General features: G+C 38.2%; 1 protein-coding gene across 12 annotated transcripts in view; it reads right to left on the minus strand.

Moving 5' to 3' along the window:
- Positions 1 to 23,079, minus strand: part of PHF14 (PHD finger protein 14) — a 128,203-nt gene that overhangs the window by 89,975 nt on the left and 15,149 nt on the right. For 11 of the 12 annotated variants that reach the window (XR_014000937.1, XM_081164432.1, XM_081164429.1 and 8 more), the window contains exons 4-13: positions 22,586 to 22,730; positions 18,625 to 18,784; positions 13,906 to 14,017; positions 12,602 to 12,739; positions 11,287 to 11,433; positions 10,332 to 10,602; positions 9,447 to 9,553; positions 7,846 to 7,941; positions 5,835 to 5,938; positions 3,508 to 3,639 (exon numbers count right to left, since the gene is read on the minus strand). Coding sequence is in view for 11 of the 12 variants with exons in the window: in XM_081164432.1 (XP_081020558.1) it covers positions 3,508 to 3,639; positions 5,835 to 5,938; positions 7,846 to 7,941; positions 9,447 to 9,553; positions 10,332 to 10,602; positions 11,287 to 11,433; positions 12,602 to 12,739; positions 13,906 to 14,017; positions 18,625 to 18,784; positions 22,586 to 22,730 (1,412 nt within the window). In the remaining variant the exon portion in view is untranslated. Of the gene's footprint in view, positions 1 to 3,507; positions 3,640 to 5,830; positions 5,939 to 7,845; positions 7,942 to 9,446; positions 9,554 to 10,331; positions 10,603 to 11,286; positions 11,434 to 12,601; positions 12,740 to 13,905; positions 14,018 to 18,624; positions 18,785 to 22,585; positions 22,731 to 23,079 lie in introns of all 12 variants that reach the window. The other variant, XM_081164437.1, reaches the window with a different exon arrangement.

Raw genomic sequence — 23,079 nt, forward strand, 5'->3', positions numbered from 1 at the left:
ACCACTGAGACGTTCAGTTTATGTCCTCTTGATCAGATAGCTTTATGTCCTCTTGATCCAAATGAACCTTTTCAATATGATTAAACAGCAAAATAATCTGGGTATTGGAAGTCATCCTTGCTTAGATGTAATGCAGTGACAGTGAATTTGTAAATGGGACAACCAGAAAATTCAAGAAAAGTCCGGGCACTTAGAAAGCAATGAAGTTAAGGGAGCTACCCCTAAATTAAAGTTATATTTTTTTGGGAGGGAACCCTCCTCCTCTCATTTCTAATCTCAAAAAGAAGAAGAGTATTCAAAGAATAAAAGAGGGTACACCATACAATGAGGAAGGGTGTGTGTAACCCGGGAAATACAAGTATCTTCTGCAGTTACGTTTTCAAGGTCTTCTCTGATAAATATATGGTCCAAAACATAATTTAATCCAAACTATTACTCAGGACTTGTTCCCAGTTAAGGTTATTTACAACTGCACACTAAAATAATAAATGTGAAGAATCTCAGGATAGTTAATCAGCTGGATCTCATTCAGAATATATAGACCTAACCCGAAAAGTACATATTTTACTTGATGGTTTCACAGTCAAAAGAACAGGGTGGGTTCCAAAAGCATATATCCCAAGTGTCAAAGACTAGGGCAAACAGATGTGCCTTCAGTTTAATAGGAAAGCTGTATAACGAAGGTGCCAGATGTATCTCTGTGGGAAGGGAAATGCACAACCTAGGAGCTGCTACACAGAATGCCCTCTCCCAGGTCACCACCTCCTGAACTCTTGAGGATGGTGGAACTATCAAGAGGGCCCCCTCTGCTGATCATAAAACCAGAGGGGGTCTGTAAGAGAGGGAAGGATAACATCCTTCTGATATTTGGGGCCTTAGTCATTTAGGACTACATGAGCCCATTGAATTTGGCCCAGAAACAAATGCACAATCAAGGCAGCTTTGTTTTAGAACAAAGTTATATGGGTTCTAAAGGGAAACACAAACAGCTGCACTTTGGACAAGTTGAAATTTCCAAGTCATCTTCAAGGGCAATGACAGAGGGTGCACTGATTGAGAAATAGGGATCACATCCAACACTGCAACTCTGCTGGCACCAGATGCCCATAAGGAGAATGAAATTTAGTCTTCCTCTCTCATGCCATCCAACTTGCTCCACTCCCTCTAAATTAGTTCCGGAGAGAGCAAATTTCTGGGGGGTGTACTAAGGGTGGGGGGAGAGGAAAGGAAAGAAGAGGAAATAGAAGTCCTCCTGCACCAGCCAAATAGGGGGTCCCTTCCAACTCCACAATTCTCTGATTTATGTTTAAACATAAATATAAATGGTTTGTGGAACTAAATACAGTGGTGCCTCGCAAGACGAAAAGAATCCGTTCCGTGAGTCTCTTCGTCTTGCGGTTTTTTTGTCTTGCGAAGCAAGCCCATTAGCGGCTTAGCGGATCAGCTGATAAGCGGTTTAGCGGCTTAGCGGATCAGCTGTTAAGCGGCTTAGTGGATCAGCTGATAAGCGGCTTAGCAGATCAGCTGTTAAGCGGCTTAGCAGCTTAGGATCAGCTGATAAGCGGTTTAGCGGCTTGGGAAAAGGGGGGGGGAGGAAAAAACCCCCGCAGGAACTCGCAAGACATTTTCGTCTTGCGAAGCAAGCCCATAGGAAATTTGTTTTGCGAAGCACCTCCAAAACGGAAAACCCTTTCGTCTAGCGGGTTTTCCGTCTTGCGAGGCATTCGTCTTGCAGGGCACCACTGTAGTCTTGATTATAGTAGGACCATGAAAAGCAAGGAGGTGTGTTTATTGTAGAACTACATACTGCAACCCTGTGCAAGAAAGATGACATCCACTGTCAGAAGTGGAAAGGAGATATTGCCCACATCAGGTGTTCTCAAGTGCTGCAACACTCAGTCCACTCTATGTAAGCAACTGATGTCCTGTAGCAGTGTCGAAGACTGCCACTCCTTTATTTTGTTCCATACATTGTAATGGAAGCTGATGAAAATTGAGCTACTTACCATCGCATAGCCTCAGCCTATTTCTTGCTCATGTTACAATATGACAAAACCAGAACAAAACCCAAGACCTGAATAGTACAAGAATATGACTACTAACTTTCCCAAGTGTTAGTAGTTGTTGAAATTCAAAAAACTCTTTAAGACATATAAGCTATATAGAGGCTTGAAATACTGCTGTAATACTCCTAGTACTCATACCAGTTTATATGAGCAAACTGAACTGTTAATGTTTGGCTACTATTACCAACTCATTTTTGGCATCTGTACATCTTTCCTCTCCAGTTTCTAGTTACATGGAATTCACAAAATGATTGCTAAACCAAGTCTTGATTTTGGGACTTGCAGCAACATTTTGCAATATGCTTCTGGTCAATTCAAAATTACCAAATGGAAAACACCTAATGGAAATAAGGGAGAATGCTGTTTGGATCGCTATAATATAGATCAAATAGTGTATGAAATAATGTGGATGATCCAATCATCTTTAAAATTCTGCAAAAATCCCGGGAAAAGTGTAGACACAACATTGGTACCACACAATTACAGCATTAGAAACAAATTGTGGGAACATGCACAGCCTTTCTGAGGACTGAATTCCTTCTCACCTTAATTAGCAATAAAAGAACTGATGACATTAACACTAACCAGCAGTCTCATACAGCCAGGGATTCAAACCACAATGTAATGCTCATTTCAGACTCTAGGTAAAACAAGAATCTTAGATAGCATTACCTATATTTAGGGTTAGTACAATTTCCCCTAACAGTGTAAAAGTAAAACAACAGTGGAAAATTCCCTTTCTTGATGTGAAAGCTCAGACCCAGGAGACAAATGTGGCCATTTGGCGTCTCATTTGGCTTTTGGCGTTTCCCCAGGTAACACACCCTCCACAGCCATGCCCCCCTTGCCAGTCCTGCTTTAGTGTTCCTATCTAGCTATAATGAACCCTTGAACTCACATGATGCACCTTACTATCCTGAACAGGGAAAAGAAAAACTAGCCTACTTTACGGCTTAGCTGGTAATGCATGAGACGGTTAATCCCAGGGTTGTGGGTTCAAGCCCCATGCTGGGCAAAATAATCCTGCTTTGCATGGGGTTGGACCAGATGAGCCTCGTGGTCCCTTCCAGCTTTACCATTCTACATACAAGAGTACAATTCACAATGGTTGCTCTGCCCATATTTGCCTCTGGCATGTGGACTCTGGAAAGTTGCCTATGCAGGAATGAGGCCTTCACTCCTTCATTAGTCCACAGTAAGTTTTTTTAATTGTTTTTTTTAAGGAAACAAAATAAACCCAAGGTACAAATACGTGATGAAAGGGTGGATCTTTGTTTTGCAAATTGTCTGCAGTCAACAATCAATATAGAACTCCAACTTTCAGTAAAAAAAAAAAAATCCTTGCTGATAAAGACACAGAACAAAAACCTTAGGAATAGAAAAACCGCTGATAGACTGAGGCCCTCATATTTGTAGTACAATGCATTTACAATATTCTTACCAGTAACTGTTTTTAGTCTTCCTTGGCATCCTTGAAAGTGGAGGGTCCAGACATCCAAGATGATAATGGAGTTTACAAGTATCACACAGCAAAAGGAGGTGTTGATCATGGTTCTTCTTGCAAATCCCACAACTTGGAAATGCAGGAAAAAAGTTTCATTTGAGATAATGCATATACTTTACTGAATCATCTCAATGTTTACAAGGGGTAAGATCCAGAGAACCCCATGCATGAGCAGAAGGCATTTCCGCTTGTGCAAAGGGTGGTCCTCAATTTCAGCTAATTCCCCACTCTAGTGGCCCTTCACATCACATCCCACAATGTTTTGAAGGGTCTTTGGACCCTCAGGAGCAGCCAGGAGGCGCAGAGCGGGCGGGCATTAAGGCACTGCACCGGAAAGGAGACAGCAAAGCCCTGTTGTGCAAGTGAAACTAAGCACTTCTCTGGATTCAAGCCATCATTAATATTTCCCTAATATTTGCTAGATATTTGTGACTTCTGATATATTGATTTTTATGTATCATTTCCCTTAAATTCACATTGAGGCCGGTTTGGTCCTGAAGGCAGAAGGTTGGCCGGAATTTAAATCCCTCACCAGCTATTAGAAAACCACAGGGGCCTGCAAATAAAATATTTCAAACTTAAGTCCTCATCTGTAAAAATAATATCCTTTGAATTCACTTACTTTAAACTATTCACTTACTTTGAATAGTTGCTGGGAGAATGAATGCAATTTAATTGTAATGATATTTGTATTTTACAAAGGATGTAATATTATGACTCCTATTATTGTAAATTAATGAAGGATTGCAAATAAAACATTTTATGTCAGAATAAAGACGAAGCAAATATGCAGTAAAATAAAAATAACCGTTGTGATGGAAAACACCCTCATCCTTGGACATGCTAGTCATGTAAAAAAAAGTTCAGCAGCAACATTTTTTAATCACTTGTACATCAAGTCCACAAGGTCATCCAGCAGAGGTACCCCCATTTGGTAAACATCATCCCAGAGCAAATTAACATTCAACAGAAAAATTCAGAAATTCATAAAAATGTGAACCATGTGACAAGAGTGGATAATTTTAAATATACTGTAGTTAACTAGCATAAGATTCAGGGAAGTATTTCGTCTCACCACACAAAATTAACAGGTAGATGTCATTACCACAAGACATGGTGATGACCACTAGCTAAAGGGCTTTTAAAAAGCTTTAGACAAATTCATGGAGGGCTGTGGCATCAATGGCTACTAGCCACAATAGATAACTGGGTATATTCATGTATAGAAAGTATATACTTCTGACTACTGGATACAGGAAACAAACAAGAGATGGCTACCACTATCATTATCCACTGAGAGCTCTTCAAAAATATCTGGCAAGTCACTGATGGAGACAGATCAAGCAAGGATGTTTTCATGTTCCTAAAAGCATTTGTAGTTGTTATAGGACATAATGCAGTCAAATGCTCCCCACAAAGAAACACAAGGTGGTATTAAATACTTCTAGAGATTGCTAGACTGATTTTTGTTAGTCACTGAAAATTTAAGGAGATACTTTTTATTAGCCAAATTGAGGGCATTCCATGAATCTTTAGATGCATTTGAACTGGTTAACCAAATATGGACCCAGTTCTTGCACTTACAAAGAACTCTTTGTCACTGGGTTATGACCAATCTGAATGGTGAAACCCCATACAGTGTGTAAATATTCTAACTGTTATAATTGTATTTTATCTTGCAGAAAGGTAGCTTTTATATGGAGTTTATGTTTCAATACTTGTATCAAATATTTATTTATTTATTTAAAAACCAACCATAATGGTAAATGGTAAAAAGAACTAAACATAGAACAATGAGTAAATACATCAATTACTAACAATATATTAACCTGAATTATGAAAAAATACTAGACTTGAGGATCAAATATGCTTTGTTATATTAGGGCTTAATAAACCGTTTAAGTTCATAATAATTTCATTCAGACCTTGCTGGTCGATTTTAAATGCAAAACTTTTAATGTTTGAAGGTTCTCAACCATATATCACAAAACAGATTAAAATCTCAGGTATAAAAGGAATTTCCTTCTGAAGTGCTGCCAATGGATAGAGAAAATCTCAGTAATGATGTCTGGGACTCTGATGATAGTTATAACATTTTTTTTTTTTAAAAAAAGATTTTAAATGAATCAAGTTAGCTGCCTTACAACAATGGTGTCCAGGAGTAAAGACATTTTATTCAGTTGTTTGGAATAAAAAGATTACTTATAAAGGTCTCTTACTCTATCCATAATCTATGTCTATTGTGCTGTGTTTCTACTACTTGCCTATAGAGAACTGCAGGGAGGGTTGTAGTCTTCTGGGTTCCACCCTCCTTTTTACTCGGCTTTCTTTCCTTGGGTGCTCGCAAAATTGCTGGTATGTTCAATTTCTATTGGGTTTGAAGAAATACAGGATAATTTGTGAGAGGCATATATAACATAACATTCCCCCTCATTTACTGCTCAGCAATCAAAATTTGGCTGTGCCCAATATACTAAAAGTTAGGAGAGAAAACTGCTTAGTCAGGCTGCAAAAATGACTACACTATATATTCTGTCCCCAAGTGAGCCCTATGAGAAATGAAATTGCATTCACATATTTTCCAATGCAAAAGAGAGAGAGAGAAACCAAAGACATTAAAGCCCTGGCTTTTTAACTTTCCCCCCTTTAACAGAGGGAGCTTTAACAGAGACAGACAAGGACAAGCTGGTTTAGAAGGTTAAAAAGAAAAAGAAAAAAGAAAAATCCACTACACTTCACGAAAGAATATTGAGGCAGTTTATTTTCCTCACCATCCCTGCTACAGTGGTGCTCCATAGGTTAATTAGAAAAATTATCTTATTGGACCAAACTCTGCACAAAGCAGGAGAGATTCTCTTCGGGTTTCTACTAATCTGCAGTATGCTAGCTTCACAGACAGCAACCATCTATCAAAGTCATTTCTCAGTGGCCCTGTGGGCCTGCATCTGTTCAACCAACTGGAAAAAAGTGTCATGCAAGCTGTGCAAATGAAACTACTAGATTTTATTATTATTAAATGATTGCACCAGGAAACATATTTGTGAAAAATTTGATTCCCCCCCCCTTTTCTTTTTAAAAGGGATGAACTTCTTATTAACAAACTTAAATTCCGACTCCCATATGTATGAAAGGCCCATAAAAAAACAGGTTATATTAATCATCTGGGCCAGTTTCACAGAACCATCAAGCACTTTGTAAAACCTTCCTAATTCTCGTGTTGAATTAACACTTAGCACAAAAGCAAGGATAATTACAAAAAACAGAGCTGGCCAATGGTCCAGTTTCTTAAAAGATCATTTTAACATTTTATAATCTTAAAAAGCCAACTAAGGAGTCAGACAAAAACAAAAACAAAGATCTGATTATATAGTGGAATGACACATTCCCCACTTTCTTGAGGAATCTGCTAACTGCACTGAATACCAGATATAAGCCTCAGTGAAGGATGAATTGGGAAGCACTAAAAGAAAAAACCAGCGAAATTCATCAATCTTTCAGATACAAAGTGCCATATAACTTCCACTGTTTGTAGAACGGGAGAAGCAGCTGTACAACAGGCACCAAACTATGTAAAGTGTTCGTTGTGCTCTTTTAATGTAGCTGAAAACATAACCATGTTTTGATTCTCATATTTGATTCTGCTGGTTTACAAGTGCAATACTGTACTCTTTAAAAGCTAATGAATTTAATAATTGGGAAGCGACAGTATTCACTTTTTTACAACTGACAAAATGATCACTAATTCTATTAAAAAAAAATAACCAGCTGTACCCTAATATTCTTCACTTCCTATGAAGGACATTCCCACATGCATAATTCATTTAAAACTACAGCAAATTACATATGCTTTCAGTTGCATATTCACGAAACAGGGGGGAAGAAAACAATATACCCTAAGAAAACCTGCTCTTTGAAAGCTACAGTGAGGGGGGGATAGCAAAGAATGTGGTTAGATTAACTCATGCTTCAGGTTTAGCTTCATCACAAATGACAGGTCAATCAGTTACACCAAATGAAAGAATTTTGCAAACAAGATAGCTAATCCAAAAACAAAATTAGGCTGCAGTTTCCCAGTAGGTAGGCGCAGAGCCCTATATACATTTCAATCAGAAATCATTATCTGCAGAATAAGGCCAGGACTTTATCAAATGTATCTTTTCAGCCTCAAAAAGTGACAGTAACAAAGAGAAAACCCTATTTTTAGGACTCATATGACCCATAAATAAATAAGATATAAGGAAAGAGGGGAGGAGAAAAACAATGGGGAAAACCAACCTGCCCAATTATTCTACCAAGCACAGCCCATATTCCTTGTCCTTCATTTCGCAGCTTTGCATTCACGTTCTGAAGTTCTTCTAAAGACTCACACAACTAAAAAACAAAGCAGTGAAAAATACTGTGGAAGTAATTTCGTACCTCGTATCCAGGAGGAGGCATTCTTTACTTATGAAACCCTTTTCTATGAGAGGTAATTAAATAATAAAATTGTTCACTCATGTCAATGCAACTGAAATCAGTAAAGTTAATCAGCCATTCAATAACACCAGAAAGAAAACATGGGCATCCATCTGGTTAGTAAGGGAGAACCTAAAGTAATTTTGTCTGACAATAAGACTATAATGGCAGTCAAGAAACATCAAAACAGTTCCACTCTGTTATTTCCATCTGTAAAGATGTGCCAGGTTTTTCTACACAGGGAATCAAGATTTCAGAGCTATACATCTGCACACTTGAAATAAGAAAATATGAAGCCTTGTCACATTTTTTAAGTGTAACTGGGAATGATGTTCTCTCCTCCAGACTACTATTTATTTTTTGACAATTCCAACAACTATCATTACTTTCATGGGGTGTGCGTGAATGCACGGCCATGTCTTGTTGAGAACAAATAAGAACAGCAATACAATAGGTAGCATTGACTTCTCTAGTCATGTCTTCCATTCCTTGTGATCAGCGTGGCATACATGTGTGTATTCACACAGCAGTCGCTGCAACATTGAAGGCTTCCCTCAAATATCCCAAAAGTATCCACTGACGGTATTTCAAATCAATACTTCTGTTTACATCAACCTAACAGGAAAAACACATCACCAACATCCCAGATATCTAAAGTTGCATACAGTGGTGATCAACAAAGTGGTTCACTAGGTAAAATTACTGACAGCTGCTGCCTGGTGACCGTATGGGAAGAACCACAGTTGGTGATAAAACTACACAAGCTTTGAATACAAAAGATCGTAAGTTCAATTACTGACATCGCCAAAGAAGTGGATAAACAGGTGGTGTCAAATACCTCTTTGTAAGATCCTGGAGAGCTGCTGTGAATCCAAATAAAAAATACTGGACTAGATGGACCAAATTCATGGTTACTGAATGGACAGGAATAAGGAGCCCACACGAGCAGAGGGAACTGCCCAGTCAAGACCTATGTTACTGTTCCCATCTTTTTACTTCGTTTTTTTAGTGTCATTTTAGTATTTCTATGATGTCTGTAAGCTGCTTGAATATTTTCTGTGAGTAAAGCAAATAATAATAATTTGGCAATCCCGGACTCTGCCATCCCCATGATTAAAACTAGGACTTGGAATTCCTCCTCAGTTACCCTAAAGCTCAAAGGGAACACCTCAACGCAAGCAACTTTTTATGCTCATGATCGTGAGCAGATGCACAGAACAAGCGAGAGTCAGGCTCTTGTACCAGACTGAGAAAAGCTGTATAGACGAGAACCTCTGAGAAACATCTTAATCTTTTAGTGAACAGCAGGTGACGGTTACTGAACGACCATTTGATTTAAGATGGGTTTTAGTGGAAGTCAATGGTTTTCTAACTATAGTTTTATTTTAAATACAGCATATGATTTGAAACACATCATTTACCTTGTTATATTCTACATGAAGTTTTTCCTGTTCGTTCTCCAGCTTATCCTTAATTTTCTTCTGTTCTGCCATATTTTCTTGGATCTGGATCATGCGCATGTTTCTCTCTAAAATAAAAGCCAGCATTTTCTGTATTTCCTTTTTCTTTCTTTCTTTCTTTTTTTTTTTGAGCATGCAAAGCAACAGAATGAATGTAGGTAACAATACATCATATGACAACATTTCTTCGCATTCAATGTCACATGCAGAAAACACTCTCTGCAGCTGAACAACGCTTACGATATCTCTAAAACATCCAAGCTATGGATATTAAGATCAAAGGCACATAAAAAACAAATACTAGTAAGTAATTCATCCCTTGCAAAGCAGAAAAGGAAGGGTGACAAGGGCAAGAAACCAGATTGCATTACTGGAGGGTTTTTACAGAGCTACGCTTGCACCTGATCTCAATAGCAAGGGCTGAGGGAGGAAAGAAGCAGTATTAACACCAATTAATATTGAGTTAGAATGCACTCCAAACTTTAAATACATTTTTAACTATCCCACACATTATTTTAACGCAACATATATGAATATTTACTTGGCTACTTGGGGGCAGCTTTGTTGCTTTAAAATTGTAACGAGGGAATGATAGTGCTCACATACTGGAGTATATGGGTGGCTTGAAGTTTAAAGCAACTCCACTCTTTCATCTGTAAACCATCCCTTCAAAATCTAGACTGGGGTGGCTAACCTGCAGCCTCCGATTGTTGCTGGATTCCAACTCCCACCTGCCCAGCAAGCCAATGTTCAGGGATGATGGGAGCTATAGTCCTGCAACAACCGGAAAATGAAAGGTCAGCCATTCCTGGCAACAATGCAAAGCACATATCTTTTCACCCTTACCAAAATAATAATTGACAAAATCAGCGGTCAGGGCTGGCTGTTTGTGTTTTCTTCTTCCATCCACACTGGAACTGGTATCTGAAGTATCCACTGGAAAGATGTCTGTGCTAATTCCCATTAATTCTGCTTTGCGCATCAGCTTACGTATTGCTGAAGCGCTGCTAGTGAGCGGCCGTGGCAGTTTCTCCCTTGGTACCCATGCCTGTGGCCTCGTGGTACGTGCTATTTCTGACTTAGCACGATACTGCTGTAGTCTGGCATTAATTCGGGCCTACAAATTTTAAAAAAGCAAATCAAAATAAAGCTAAGAAGCACATAAACACTTTTGCTAGAAAATTTAATCTCCATTTCTAACACTGAACACACAAATCTATGGTGAGAGAAGATTGCTTTTAATAGCGCAAAAGAACTGATCCTAAAATAGTCTCTGGACTAGAAGAGGTAGAGTTTGAAACAGATGTATTTATGAGCTTCCTCAAGAGAAATCCAGTATTGGTTTCTGTTCTCCATCATGCTGATCCTTCACAACTGAAATTCAGAATTCTCATAAAACTCAATAAGGAACGAATACATCAGCAGGCAAATTTCCCCAAATATCTGGGTAACTCAAGCTAGAAATTGTTCAGGCTGACAACAGACTGTGGCAGAGGTAAGTACAAAGACTCAAACTGGGGGGAGCACTAGGAGGCTTGGGGTGGGGTTAGATTTATTGAGCTGGAGGAAAAGTGGGGTCACAGAGATATCATGCAGCTGGGAGAGGTACACATGCTTATACACCTGAGTTTAGATTATCTGCAAGCAGCTGAATAGTGATTCTCAAACATTTCATACTATTTACAGCCATATGCATTTTCACTGGCAGTCACAACAATTCCATCCTTTTCCCTCTGCCTTGATCTTTCTCACTTAGTATGCTATATTAAACACAAATACAAACTTGGCTTGGGTATACTACCTGAGCTTCTGGTGACAGTTGTTTCTCTCTCTCCTGCAAAGACATTTTGCAATAAGATTGCAAAGCCAAATAGTTCTTGCGCTTCCACTTTCTATCCATCCTGTCTGCATGTTGCTTGCAGTAAGCAAAAAAGGGATCTGCAATATCCTGTTCCAATTAAAATAAAAATGAAGAAGGCAAAAGCTTATGAAAGAAAATAGTTTGTCAGCCAGGAAAAGCAGTATTTTAATTATATTTTATCATGTAATTTTAAATTGCCATTATGTAAGCCACCTTGAGAGGTGTCCCCCCCCCCCAAAGACAGCCTAAAAGTATTCTAAAGTAAATGAATAGGATAAATAAATAGGATGGTACATGTATACACACACACACACACACACACACACACATTTTCCACAATTTTGTTAGGTAGGGTCTGAAAAAAATGATTCTGATGGCTTTTAAGGTATTTTAAGCAACCAAAGCTAGATTAACGTAACATCACTACAAAGAATATGAAACTCTTGTTTTGATTCAGCTTTTCAAACTCAGTGCAAAGATTACAAATTAAATAGCCACATATTTATCTACATATAACAGATACATTAGTTTTAATTGTTTAGCTACTCATAAGTGGTATCACTACAATCTATGTAAATGTTAGAGGTAAACTTTCAAGTTTAATCTCATTTCCAAAGGGCTTAAAGACTGAGTATCAAGCAGCTATTTCTGTGTGCCATTTTCCAAAGGCGTTAATGTAGAAAGCAATTACATACATGAATACTGTATAGAATGGGGGAAATATTTTCATACATATATTGAAAAGCATATTTGTTTCCCTCTGCTCATTCAAACAACTAAGCAAGTTTTGCACTGCCACACAACTTTCTTTTGTTTCCAAATGCTGCAGTATACATCAACATAGGTAGCGCAGGAGGAATGCTTGACAGATAATCTTGGAAAAAATAATCTGACCAAAATGGTGGATTGCTGGTGGATCAGAACCATGTATGATTAGAAAGTCATTGAGACGGAAGGGAATTGAAGATCATAATCACTCTCCCCACACATATTTATCTTTCTAGTATGGAATGGATCCAAGAAAGATGATTCCTGCCAAAAATGTCTACATGTTTCAAGGGAAAAGGTTAAAAGAAAAAGAAGGGAAGGTACAAAATACACCTCCTGCATCCCAACACAGGAAAACTGAAGCAATCAATATTAAGTAAGGCAATCAACTCAAATATTTCTTAGATATTTTAACACATCAATTTGAAGTTTTAGCCATAACAAAAGTCACCTGGGTTATTTTCACTAATGCAGAATATTATCATACCTCTTCAGCTGCTGCTTCTGACAACAGGCCTTCCTTCTGAGCGCACGTCACATGGAAATATGCTCGGCACATCCCAGCATCACAACTAATGCAAACGCCAGTTCTGGCAAAACGGGGATCTTCACAAAAACTGCATTCCTTTAGCAAATAAATGAGAGAGAGAACATTAGAAAAGTATTATCTTTATAATATAATAATAATAATTTATTATTTATACCCCGCCCATCTGGCTGGGTTTCCCCAGCCACTCTGGGCGGCTTCCAAAAGAATATTAAAATACTATGGTACAGTAACTTCATACAGAATAAAGTAGTAACTTTATATAGTACCTTAAAATGTACTATATATTTTACAGAAGACAAGAATCAAACAAAAGGGAATGAGAAAACGAATAAAACAGAAACAGAAGTATATATAAGATAGTACATTCAACCCTAACTACAACTTTCCCCTACTGTCAGCAATAGTTTTCATGTAAATTACCATATCCGTATCTATATATGCTTATTAGAGTGGGGTATTTGCATAGGACATTCCCCAAAGATAGGACATTCTATCCCATCTTTTGACATGCCAAGGCAGGTTGCAATAAGTGATACACACTTAAAGCCAAGTCCACAGACAGCAACAACGTGCATACTGAAAAAGATGTCCTAAAAACAAACAAACCCCTTTATTACATCTGATATACCATTTAAAAGTTTAACATCAAGACAAGAGTTAAAAGTGTGATCTTCAGTGAGCCACGTTTGAAGATTCCGGTTGGGGATGAGGGAAGGCCTCTCAAGAATTCACTCGAGGATTAATTGTTTGAAATCTCATATATTCTCAGATCAATATTATTGTGGTCTGATGGCTAAATCTTTACAGTACTGTAGAGGATTAATTGAGCTGCCCTGAATTTACTTGACTGCCCTGTTATTAGTACTTTTATAACTAAAGCCCAGTGTAAAATTACAAGCCTTAGTCCTGTGGAATTAGTTGCATAGTTCCTATCGAATGAGGGTTTCATAAGAAAATTGAGACTATATATAATAATCTTCATTATAACCAGATTATAGAGTTGGAAGGGGCCCTGAGGATCATCAAGTCTACCCCCCCCCCCCCCCAATGCAAGACTATGCAGCTGTCCCTTACGGGGATTAAACCTGCCACCTTGACATTATCAGCACCATGCTCTAACCATGCTCTAACCGACTGAGCTACGTTTTGAGTGTTTAGCTGTAATGAACTGAAAAGGAAACAAACAAATATAAGCTACAATCATACAAATTATCCCCAAAATATATATATTTGAATGTTACCTTAGCACCATATTTGGAATAGTTCATTTCTGTAAGAGTAACTGGCCGCAGTTTGTCAATATCTCCAAATGCTACTCCTGGAACATAGAGTGCACAAACAATGTGGACCCATCTATAACAAAAGAGGAAAGCATTTACGGTTCATTTCTGAGCACTAAGAAAATTACAGACAAGGAAGGAACAGTTTAGGTGACTCAGATGTTAATGGGAGCTTCTACAAATACTACAAACATTAAGTCGCCATGGTTTTGAAACAACTAAATGATGGGACAGGAATGTAACTTTTTTGTAATAACAATTAATTAATATGTACTTCAACAATATTTCACAATTCCCCTTTGAACGGATTAGACCGAATTAAGAACCTGTGATAGTCTCCCTACTGTTTTAGCCAATTTGAAATACAATCAATGGCGGAGAAACCCTATATAGTGCCATCCTATACAGCTGGCTTTCATACACATATCTGCTCCTGGTTGGAGAAATCTATGCAAAATAGGTTTTTGTTAACCCTGTGCTAGCTTAGCACTTTCAGTAAATTTACAAATGCACAGCTCAGCAGAGAATTTATTCCCACTTCCCCTACAACAGCTGATCAATAAAATTTTACCAGGATGTGTCCACTGGGATTGGGGCGGATATCCTGGGGGAAGAAGGGGGAGCCTGAAGTGCACTAATGATATGTTTTATATTCTGTATTATTTAATAGGAATCTGAAAGCAATGCATCCATATGCAGAAGCTGCTTGAACATCTTTGCTTATATTATAAAATTGCTGCTAGTTTGTTCTTAAGCAGAAGGGCAATTCTGATCTATGTACATGTCTTGCACTTCCAGTGTGAAGGCCTTACACCAGGGGCAGCCAATGTGGTGCCCTCCAATGCCTTGAACTACAATTCCCATAATCCCTGGCCACTGGCTATACTGGCTGGGGTTGATGGAGTTGTAGTCCAAAATATTTGGAAGTCATTATTTTGACTACCCCCATCTTAGATCTTACTCATTTGAAGTCACTTCTGAGTCTTTTTTATCAATGTATTGAGTTTTAGCAACACTGAAATATCTAGCAATTTGCCCCAAAAGATCCAAATATTGAAGCCCCCAACTTTAAGATGTGTTGCACTGGTAACAATTTTACCAGGGAAATAGTTGCTCTTATTCACATTATCTTCTATTTTTTTTAAAAAAAAAAAAGCCAAGGTTTTGGCTGGTGATTTTTGATAGTACGTTTTAATGCAACCTCCCCACTGCACCCTGCAGAGTTCAATATAAAGATACACATCTTCAACAAGCAGCTGCTTCTCAATTTAATTTGCACAGTTTTTTCATGCTCCACTGGTGTATTAAATGCTGCTGCACTCTGTAGGAGTTTATCTATGATAAACCCAACAGCTGGCTGCTTGCTTCATACTGACCTTCTCAAAATGTTTTAGTACATGTCACACAAGTACTGTAGTATTACAGATTTAAACTGCCATTTCAGTATGATTGGCACACAAGTGTCTCATTTCCTTAACCACCTATGTATGAACTCCATCCTGAATCTTTATTAAAAGCACAGAAGTCAGTCAAGTTCACAGCTGAGGCAGCTTCAGCTGCATTTAATACCAGTGCCTAAATGTTTTCCTGCTCATTTGTTTAGCCGCACATGTTTGAGAACCTTGTAATTAAGACAAATTGGGTAATCAAAGAAGAATAATCTTTCTTGTTACTTCCCCATCCATTTTGCTCCAAGCTAAGATGACAGATGTTGGTGAAGGGAAGGGAAAAAGCTGAAGCAAAATAAAGACAATAGTCTTAGCCCAGTTAGTATCATATCATGTATACAGAGCAAAACAATATATCCACATTGGTGCTCAGGAAACTAAAGAGTACATGCAAAAAGTAGATTTGTTTCAAATTAACCATTCCACTATCTATTCAACCTCTTCGATGGGAAGGGCAGAGAAAATCATCCCTCATTAGAGAGAGAATATTAACAGGTTTAGTTTAACATTCTGACAATTTTTTAGTTAGAAAGGAAAGCTATGTTATTTGTTTGTAGCACATAATTTGGTGTCCTGGGATCACAGGAGGTTTGACAGCCGTTTGCAAAACTCCACATTGACATCATGTACACACGTGGCAACCACAAGAAAATGTATTATATTCCTAGCCCTTAGAATGAATGTTCAAATGTTCAGCCAGTTTGGAACAGAATCACTAACATTGCTTTGACCTTATCCAAGGAAGGGAGTTTCAGGGGGGCAGGGAGAGTGAACTTAAAAAGGACAGCTTTTTTTTTTTCTTTCCCACCTTCCTGAAATCTTTCCCTATTGTGCCAGTCCTGAACCTATGCACTTTAATGTTATAGAACAGTGTGATGAAGAGTTTGAAGACTGAGAAAAGAGGAAGGTGTCCTTTTAGCACTCCTGAAATGTTCCTGTATGGCACATAGTTGTTTTTTTTATAAAAAAAAAAAAAACACCACATGACACACATCCCTCCAACTCTAATCCCCCTTCCAGAACACCACAAGCTTTCAGAGCTTAAGCAGACCAACTCTGTCCCTGCTTTTCTATTCTTTTTCTCAACCGATAGCCTCAATACTCCATGGATCAACTGTCCTCAACATTTCATAGGCCCAGGATAGGGTCTTGAATGGTCATTTCTTAATATCTTTTAATTTACAACTAATATGCAGAAACTGCTACCTTATTTTTGGTGGTCCTGTTTGAGCTCCAGATTGATAGGCATGGAACCTCCCAGGTCCAGTAATAAAGGGAACAAGCGGGACTCAAAACAAAACTTTGCAATGCATCCTCCATCTTTCCTGTTTAGGAGTCCAACCAGCCATGCACTTCCCACACCTATACTTCCATTGCTATGGCTGTTGAGCATGTGCAGTCCTGGAAGTTTACCATGTTTGTTTTTAACTTCCACAGTATCTTTAAGTATCTGATTTTAACCTATTTATTTTGGTATACCTCAGTGCGCTACTAAGAGGCCAATATATTCCTCTTGCTTTATATTGGTACACACCACCCCGAGTTCACTGTTAAGGGAGAGCAAGGACAATGATTATGAAGGGGGGGGGATCCTGTTTTTAAGGGTTGTTGCTACAAGGCACTTCTACACAGCTGGATAAAAGCACTAGGTTTTTGAAAGTCTAGCTTCATTATAATCTGGGTTCAATTTATTTATTTGTTTATTAATGTAGAGTCTGCCAATATGGCTTCAACAAGTCCTCAGGGCAGCTTACAAAATAGGTTGTTTTCTTACACTTGACAATTGAACAAGACGTAAATGCCAAGATTTTTAAACTTGGAGTGCAATTCTTTTAAATGCAAAGACTCAAATTACAGTCTACTGTGTGTGGTTTCAAATGCCAACATCCATTTCAATAGAAAGTGTTTAGTATAGAGCCAAATTCAAAATGACAAATACAAACCCATGAATACAAGAAATTTATGAATGGTTTAAAATTGCTGGGACTTCTGATTCAATATAATCAGGATATTCTAAGCACAAAAGGGCAAATGGAACCATGCTCAGTTTGACTGTGTGGAATGTCCTGCTGAGTTTCAGAGGTACTGTGTTAATAACAGGAGCAATGAAATCGATTAAGCTTGAAAGCACCAGGTCATGTTTGGCAAGCTTGTTAATGCCTCACCAAGAAATATATTCCAGTGTCTTAAACAGCTCGATGGCAGTCTAAAAATTCCTTAACAGTTATGGGATGACAGACTGCAAAGTTTTGATATGGGGTATATTTCCGCACAAACATTTTGAAACAAGCAACTTCCCAACATAAAACTTCCCAGTTATGGAACTACCTCCTATTAACATCTATCTGTCCCCCACATTATTTTAATTCAGGCAACATCTTATGACCTTTTTTTCCTGGCAAGCCTTTGGAACATAAGAGGAGTGGGTTTATATGTATAATTTAATACTGACATTTATGTTGAATCACATATTATATTTTGTATTGATTTTGATTTAATTATGAGTTTTTGTTGTTAGCTGCAGTGGACTCCCATGAGAGGAAAAGTAGGTATACTAATTGAAATAATAAAAGTGGGGGGGGGGGAATACCTGAGTAGACAGAAACCTATGAGAAGACTACCCAGTGTCACAAAGTGAAAATTTTATAATTCCTTAAACTGTGTGTTTTAGAACACAGTACACGGTTCTGACCAAACATTTAAGTTGTTTGTTTAGTCCTCCTCCAGAGTAGTTCATAAACCTTTAAGGTGCAACAGAACCTGTGAATTTATCCCTTAAACTGTGTGTTTTAGAACACAGTACACAGTTCTGACCAAACATTTAAGTTGTTTGTTTAGTCCTCCTCCTGAGTAGTTCATAAACCTTTAAGGTGCAACAGAACCTGTGAATTTATCCCTTAAACTGTGTGTTTTAGAACACAGTACACAGTTCTGACCAAACATTTAAGTTGTTTGTTTAGTCCTCCTCCTGAGTAGTTCATAAACCTTTAAGGTGCAACAGAACCTGTGAATTTATTCACAGAATTATCCTAGTAAACCTCTATTGCAGAAGCATCAGCAATGCTATGTTTCTCCAATAGGAATCTGGCTATAGTCTAATCTACCATTGGAAAGCAGGAAAGAAGTTATGCCTGACTTTCCAGAATGGGCTTGGTGAAGAAAACACGACTGGAATAAATTGAAGGATAACTTTCAGGAACCTATCCCTCTGATGACAGCTCCCTTAACTAACCTGCCAGCATCCGTCTCCTTGAAGATTCCATCTTGGTTGGGGCAGAGTTCACAGCTCGGAGAAACACCACATTTGCAGGCATCACAGAACCATGGTTCAGTGGAGTTTTCTGAAGCGGAGCTCATAATAGAATCACTTTCGCCGTCAACACCATAACAACCTAGGAAGATAGAAATACGAATGAATTAAATCAAATAAATGTTATATCAAGGGATGTATTTAAGAATTAATATAAGACACGGGAAAGCAAGGGCACATGGAGCTATACAGTAGGTAATGCAGAACTAACAGAGCTCTTTGAAGGAGGTGGCCAAATTGACATGTGTGTGTTCATGGTCTCAATTACAGGGTTTTCGGATGCAACACCTGATATTCACTTTCTCCAGCCACAAGAGCTCTATTACACTACCATGAGCTTTCTGGAAAACTGTTGTCTCTATGCAGCCTTATTTATAAGGAGAGAATAAGGGAGATAACTATTCTGGATGAAGTAGCTACTCAAAAAACCAAAAGCATCTGCCTTCTAATTAGTAAGCAGTAAGTAGAAAACACCCATGCATTTTGATTTGTCTCTCTGTAACTGTGCAGATTGTTCCCTCAGCAAATGAAAGCTACATTTATTTATTTTTTACAAATTTGCAGGTACTACCAAATGGCTAATTAGGTCACATTTAGCAAGGTTGTTTGGTTGATTTTGGAGCATTACACATACCCTCTGACAGGAAGTCATATTCTGTTAATTTGGACAATTGACTGTGCTTTACTGGAAGAGGATTTGGGATTAATTCAAAAGACATCAGAAAATACTACAGTATTTTAAAGCAATGATTATTCTCTGCTTTAACAACCTATTATTATGAGTGATTTGGGACGTGGGTGGTGCTGTGGTCTAAACCACTGTGCCTCTTGGTATTGCCGATCCAAAGGTTGGCGGTTTGAATCCACGCAGCGGGGTGCAAGCAGATAACTGGTACAGCTACAGAGGGAAGGTGAACAACATTTCTGTGCGTTCTGGCACTCATCATCGCACCAGAAGCAGTTTAGTCATGCTGACCACATGATCTGGAAGGCTGTCTGTGGACAAACACCAGATCCCTTGTCCTGAGGTGAGATGAGTCCCCATAGTCGCCTTTGACTGGACTTACCGTATTTTTTGCACCACAACACTCACTTTTTTCCTCCTAGAAAGTAAGGGGAAATGTCTGCGCGTGTTATGGAGGGAATGCCTATAGGTGCCATGCCTACGGATTTTCCTCCTCTAAAAACTACATGCGTGTTATGGTCGGGTGCGTGTTATAGAGCGAAAAATATGGTAATTGTCCAGGGGTCCTTTACCTTACCTTTAACCATATGGGTGATTTCTAGATAACATATTGAACGCCTCCTGCAAACAATTAGATTTACTTCAGCTGACTAGAAAACTCAAAGAAAGAGCGAGATTGATTGATTGCAAAGAGATCTGAAAGCTCAACTATGGAGAAATAGTTGCACTATGCACCTATTTTATTATAAAGTCACCAGTTCATGTAACTCTTAAGAAGATGAATTCTTCACTGTGTACAATGCCAATATTGGAGTAAACAAAGGGATATAAAAATATTTTTAGGAAAATTGCAGTACATCTTTAATTTATAGCACCAATGCAAGGACAATTGCCAGAAAGTGAATTACCCACAACTACATTGCCTGCAATGATATGTACCAGACAGTTTTCTTTAGACATGCTGCAATCAGTACATCAGGAGAACTGACACCCCAGCTGGGGGTGCTGTGCTATTACAAACCAGTAAGGAGATTTTAGCACAAAAGCAGTTATCTAAAGTGACAGGCCAGAGCTTAAGATTTTATTTTTAAATTTATCCACAGAAGGGCAAATCTATCCAAGGAACACTTTATAAAATATACTTTTTTAATTAAAACAAGTAACATCTTCCTGAAGCACTGATAGAAATTTGTCACCCAGATCTTAAAAGAAAAAAAAATGTTCCAGACATGGATCTAGCAAAATGTCTGTTATTATGAGGGACCGTAAAGTGCAGAAAGGTATGGCCTTTGAATATCAGGAGCAGGTGGCAGATTTTACCACCCACACCAAGTATATTTCAACATCCAACACTTTTTCCTTTCCACCAAGAGTGAACATTCATTTAGATTCGAAAACCGTGTCAGCCTCAGGGGTCAGTACCATCAGGCATCTGTTGAGGGCTCTCAGAAGGGGCTCCTGCCAGTCCAGAAAGGTTGGTTTCAGATTCCTGAACCTGGCACACCACTCAGTCTTGAATTAAGAAAATATGGTGACCTCCTGATGCTGGAAACCATTGTTTTAAACCAACAAAACAATCACTGCCCATTGTGATTGAAAGTATTTCCTAGAAAGGAAAGTCTAGACTGAGCTCAAAACGTAACAGACTGCCTCCAACCCAGGCAGCAGAGAACAAAGTGAAAGCACCAGTTCTCAGCTATCTGGAGCTTAAGAGGTAAGCTAAATGGAAGCACATAGCTTGCTGCTTGTTTCTCTACAGTGTGGGATCTAAGGAGTTGGATTCAGACTCCACTGTCAAGGCCAATTTGACCCCAATCCATATTATCCTTTAAGCTGCAACAGACACTGTCAGACATCTAGACTTTGTCCAAAAACCCTGATTATGAAGTTTCACCATGTGAAAAGATACATGTTAAGACTGGATCTTGGGCTGTGAGTTAAAATGAGCAATCTGCATGTACTATCACTGAGTTGATTTATATTTACACCCGTCCTCTTGTCTTCTTGAGTTGCTCATCTGTATTTTGTGATACACCAAAGAAAGCAGCTTCTTTGCACATTATCCAGCGGAGAGACAGCCAAATTATTTATTAATTTAGAACATTTATACACTCTTTCTACCCCAACCCCAAAATGTTAAAGGCAGCTACACTTTAAACCAACACAAAAAACAGTAACAGAAGTACAAAAGAAAACAGCAACGGCAAACACATTAAAACACACAAATATTACACAGAGCCCTCCAAGTAAAATTTATCTATATTGAAAGTGTAATAATGAAATATATACAGTAAACCAAAATATATCCAAGGAGACACTAACAGTGCAACCCAGTGCATGTTTACTCAGATGTAAGCCCTAATATGCTCAACAGAGATTACTTCTGAGTAAATAATTTCACACTGTGACAGAAAATTAAGACAGCAAATGTTGAGTTTCCTAGTTGGAAGTTGGCGAGCCAGAGTGTGACCACAGAGAAAGCCCTATCTCTGGTCCCAATCAAACATGCCTTTGTGATTTAATAAGAGTCTATGCTTCTGATATGAAGCAAACTGTTAGGGCTGGGAATGATAAGCAATTGAACCATAACTTCACATGGATGCAGTATGAATCACTATGCCAAGTATTTGGGAGAGGATCTAACCTCTACCAGTGTGTTTATTTCAAGATATTTTTATGTTCCCTTTTAACTAGTCTGAATCATAATATACCACAACAAATCAGTCACACTCAATTGTAAACTGTATACATTAGCATGCCTTCTATCAGCATTTACTTCTTTAATGGATGACACTATATTAAGAGGAGCAACTGCCTTTGTGAATTTAAAAGATTCACTGGGCAAATCCTTTGTTTCTATTCAAAAGATCAGGGTTAGATCTTATTGGCAAAACCATTTAATATATGAAGCTTTTATATACTGGAACTGAAGGGCATAAGGATTATAGCTTTAATTTGTTTTCCACTAAGGAAAAATACAAATTAACAGTTGAGTTTTCATAAACATGAAGCAGGTTTGACTGCATGCAAATTCATGGTTGCAGATTTAATCTCCCATATCTGAAAGTCAAGGAATACCAAACAGTTGTAGAAAGTATTGTATCCATTGCCGCTGCGTGAAAACAAATTCACCTCAATTTGCTAAGAGAAAAACAAAGCTTTATTATTTGTTGCAAATTGAAGTCATAAAAGAATTACCTTCATGCACTGTTATTCCACAATTGTCGCACTGGATTATTTCATCAGCATCTTCACTATTATCCCCAAGACAAACACAGCAAATCATAATATGGTCCATTTTCTGAGAGCTCCAATTCTGAGATTTCTCAAGAATCAGCGAGTCCTATCATTGAAAAGTAAAAATACACTTGTTATATTAGAAGAGGCATTACCATGATTTACCATTGTTTTGAGCCTGCAACCTGTGTTAGAACTGTAAGTGTATTTCTGAACATGATTCCTCAAGCCCTTTACTTCTTATCTACTGGTGTTTTTATGTTATACTATATGTTATACTATATGTGTCCATCACACATCACATCTACAATGGCCCTAAGCACTCTCACAAAGGCCTGGCATTCTTAGCCTTGTTGTTTCGCCTCGTGTTCTTTTCCAGCTCCTGTTCCTTATACTTTGCAATCTCTTGCTTCTATTCGCTGGTTTTAATCCTACAAATCATGCATGCCATATAC

This window comes from Podarcis bocagei (genome assembly GCF_964188305.1).
Source record: "Podarcis bocagei genome assembly, chromosome: 12".
NCBI classification, from domain to species: Eukaryota; Metazoa; Chordata; class Lepidosauria; order Squamata; family Lacertidae; genus Podarcis; species Podarcis bocagei.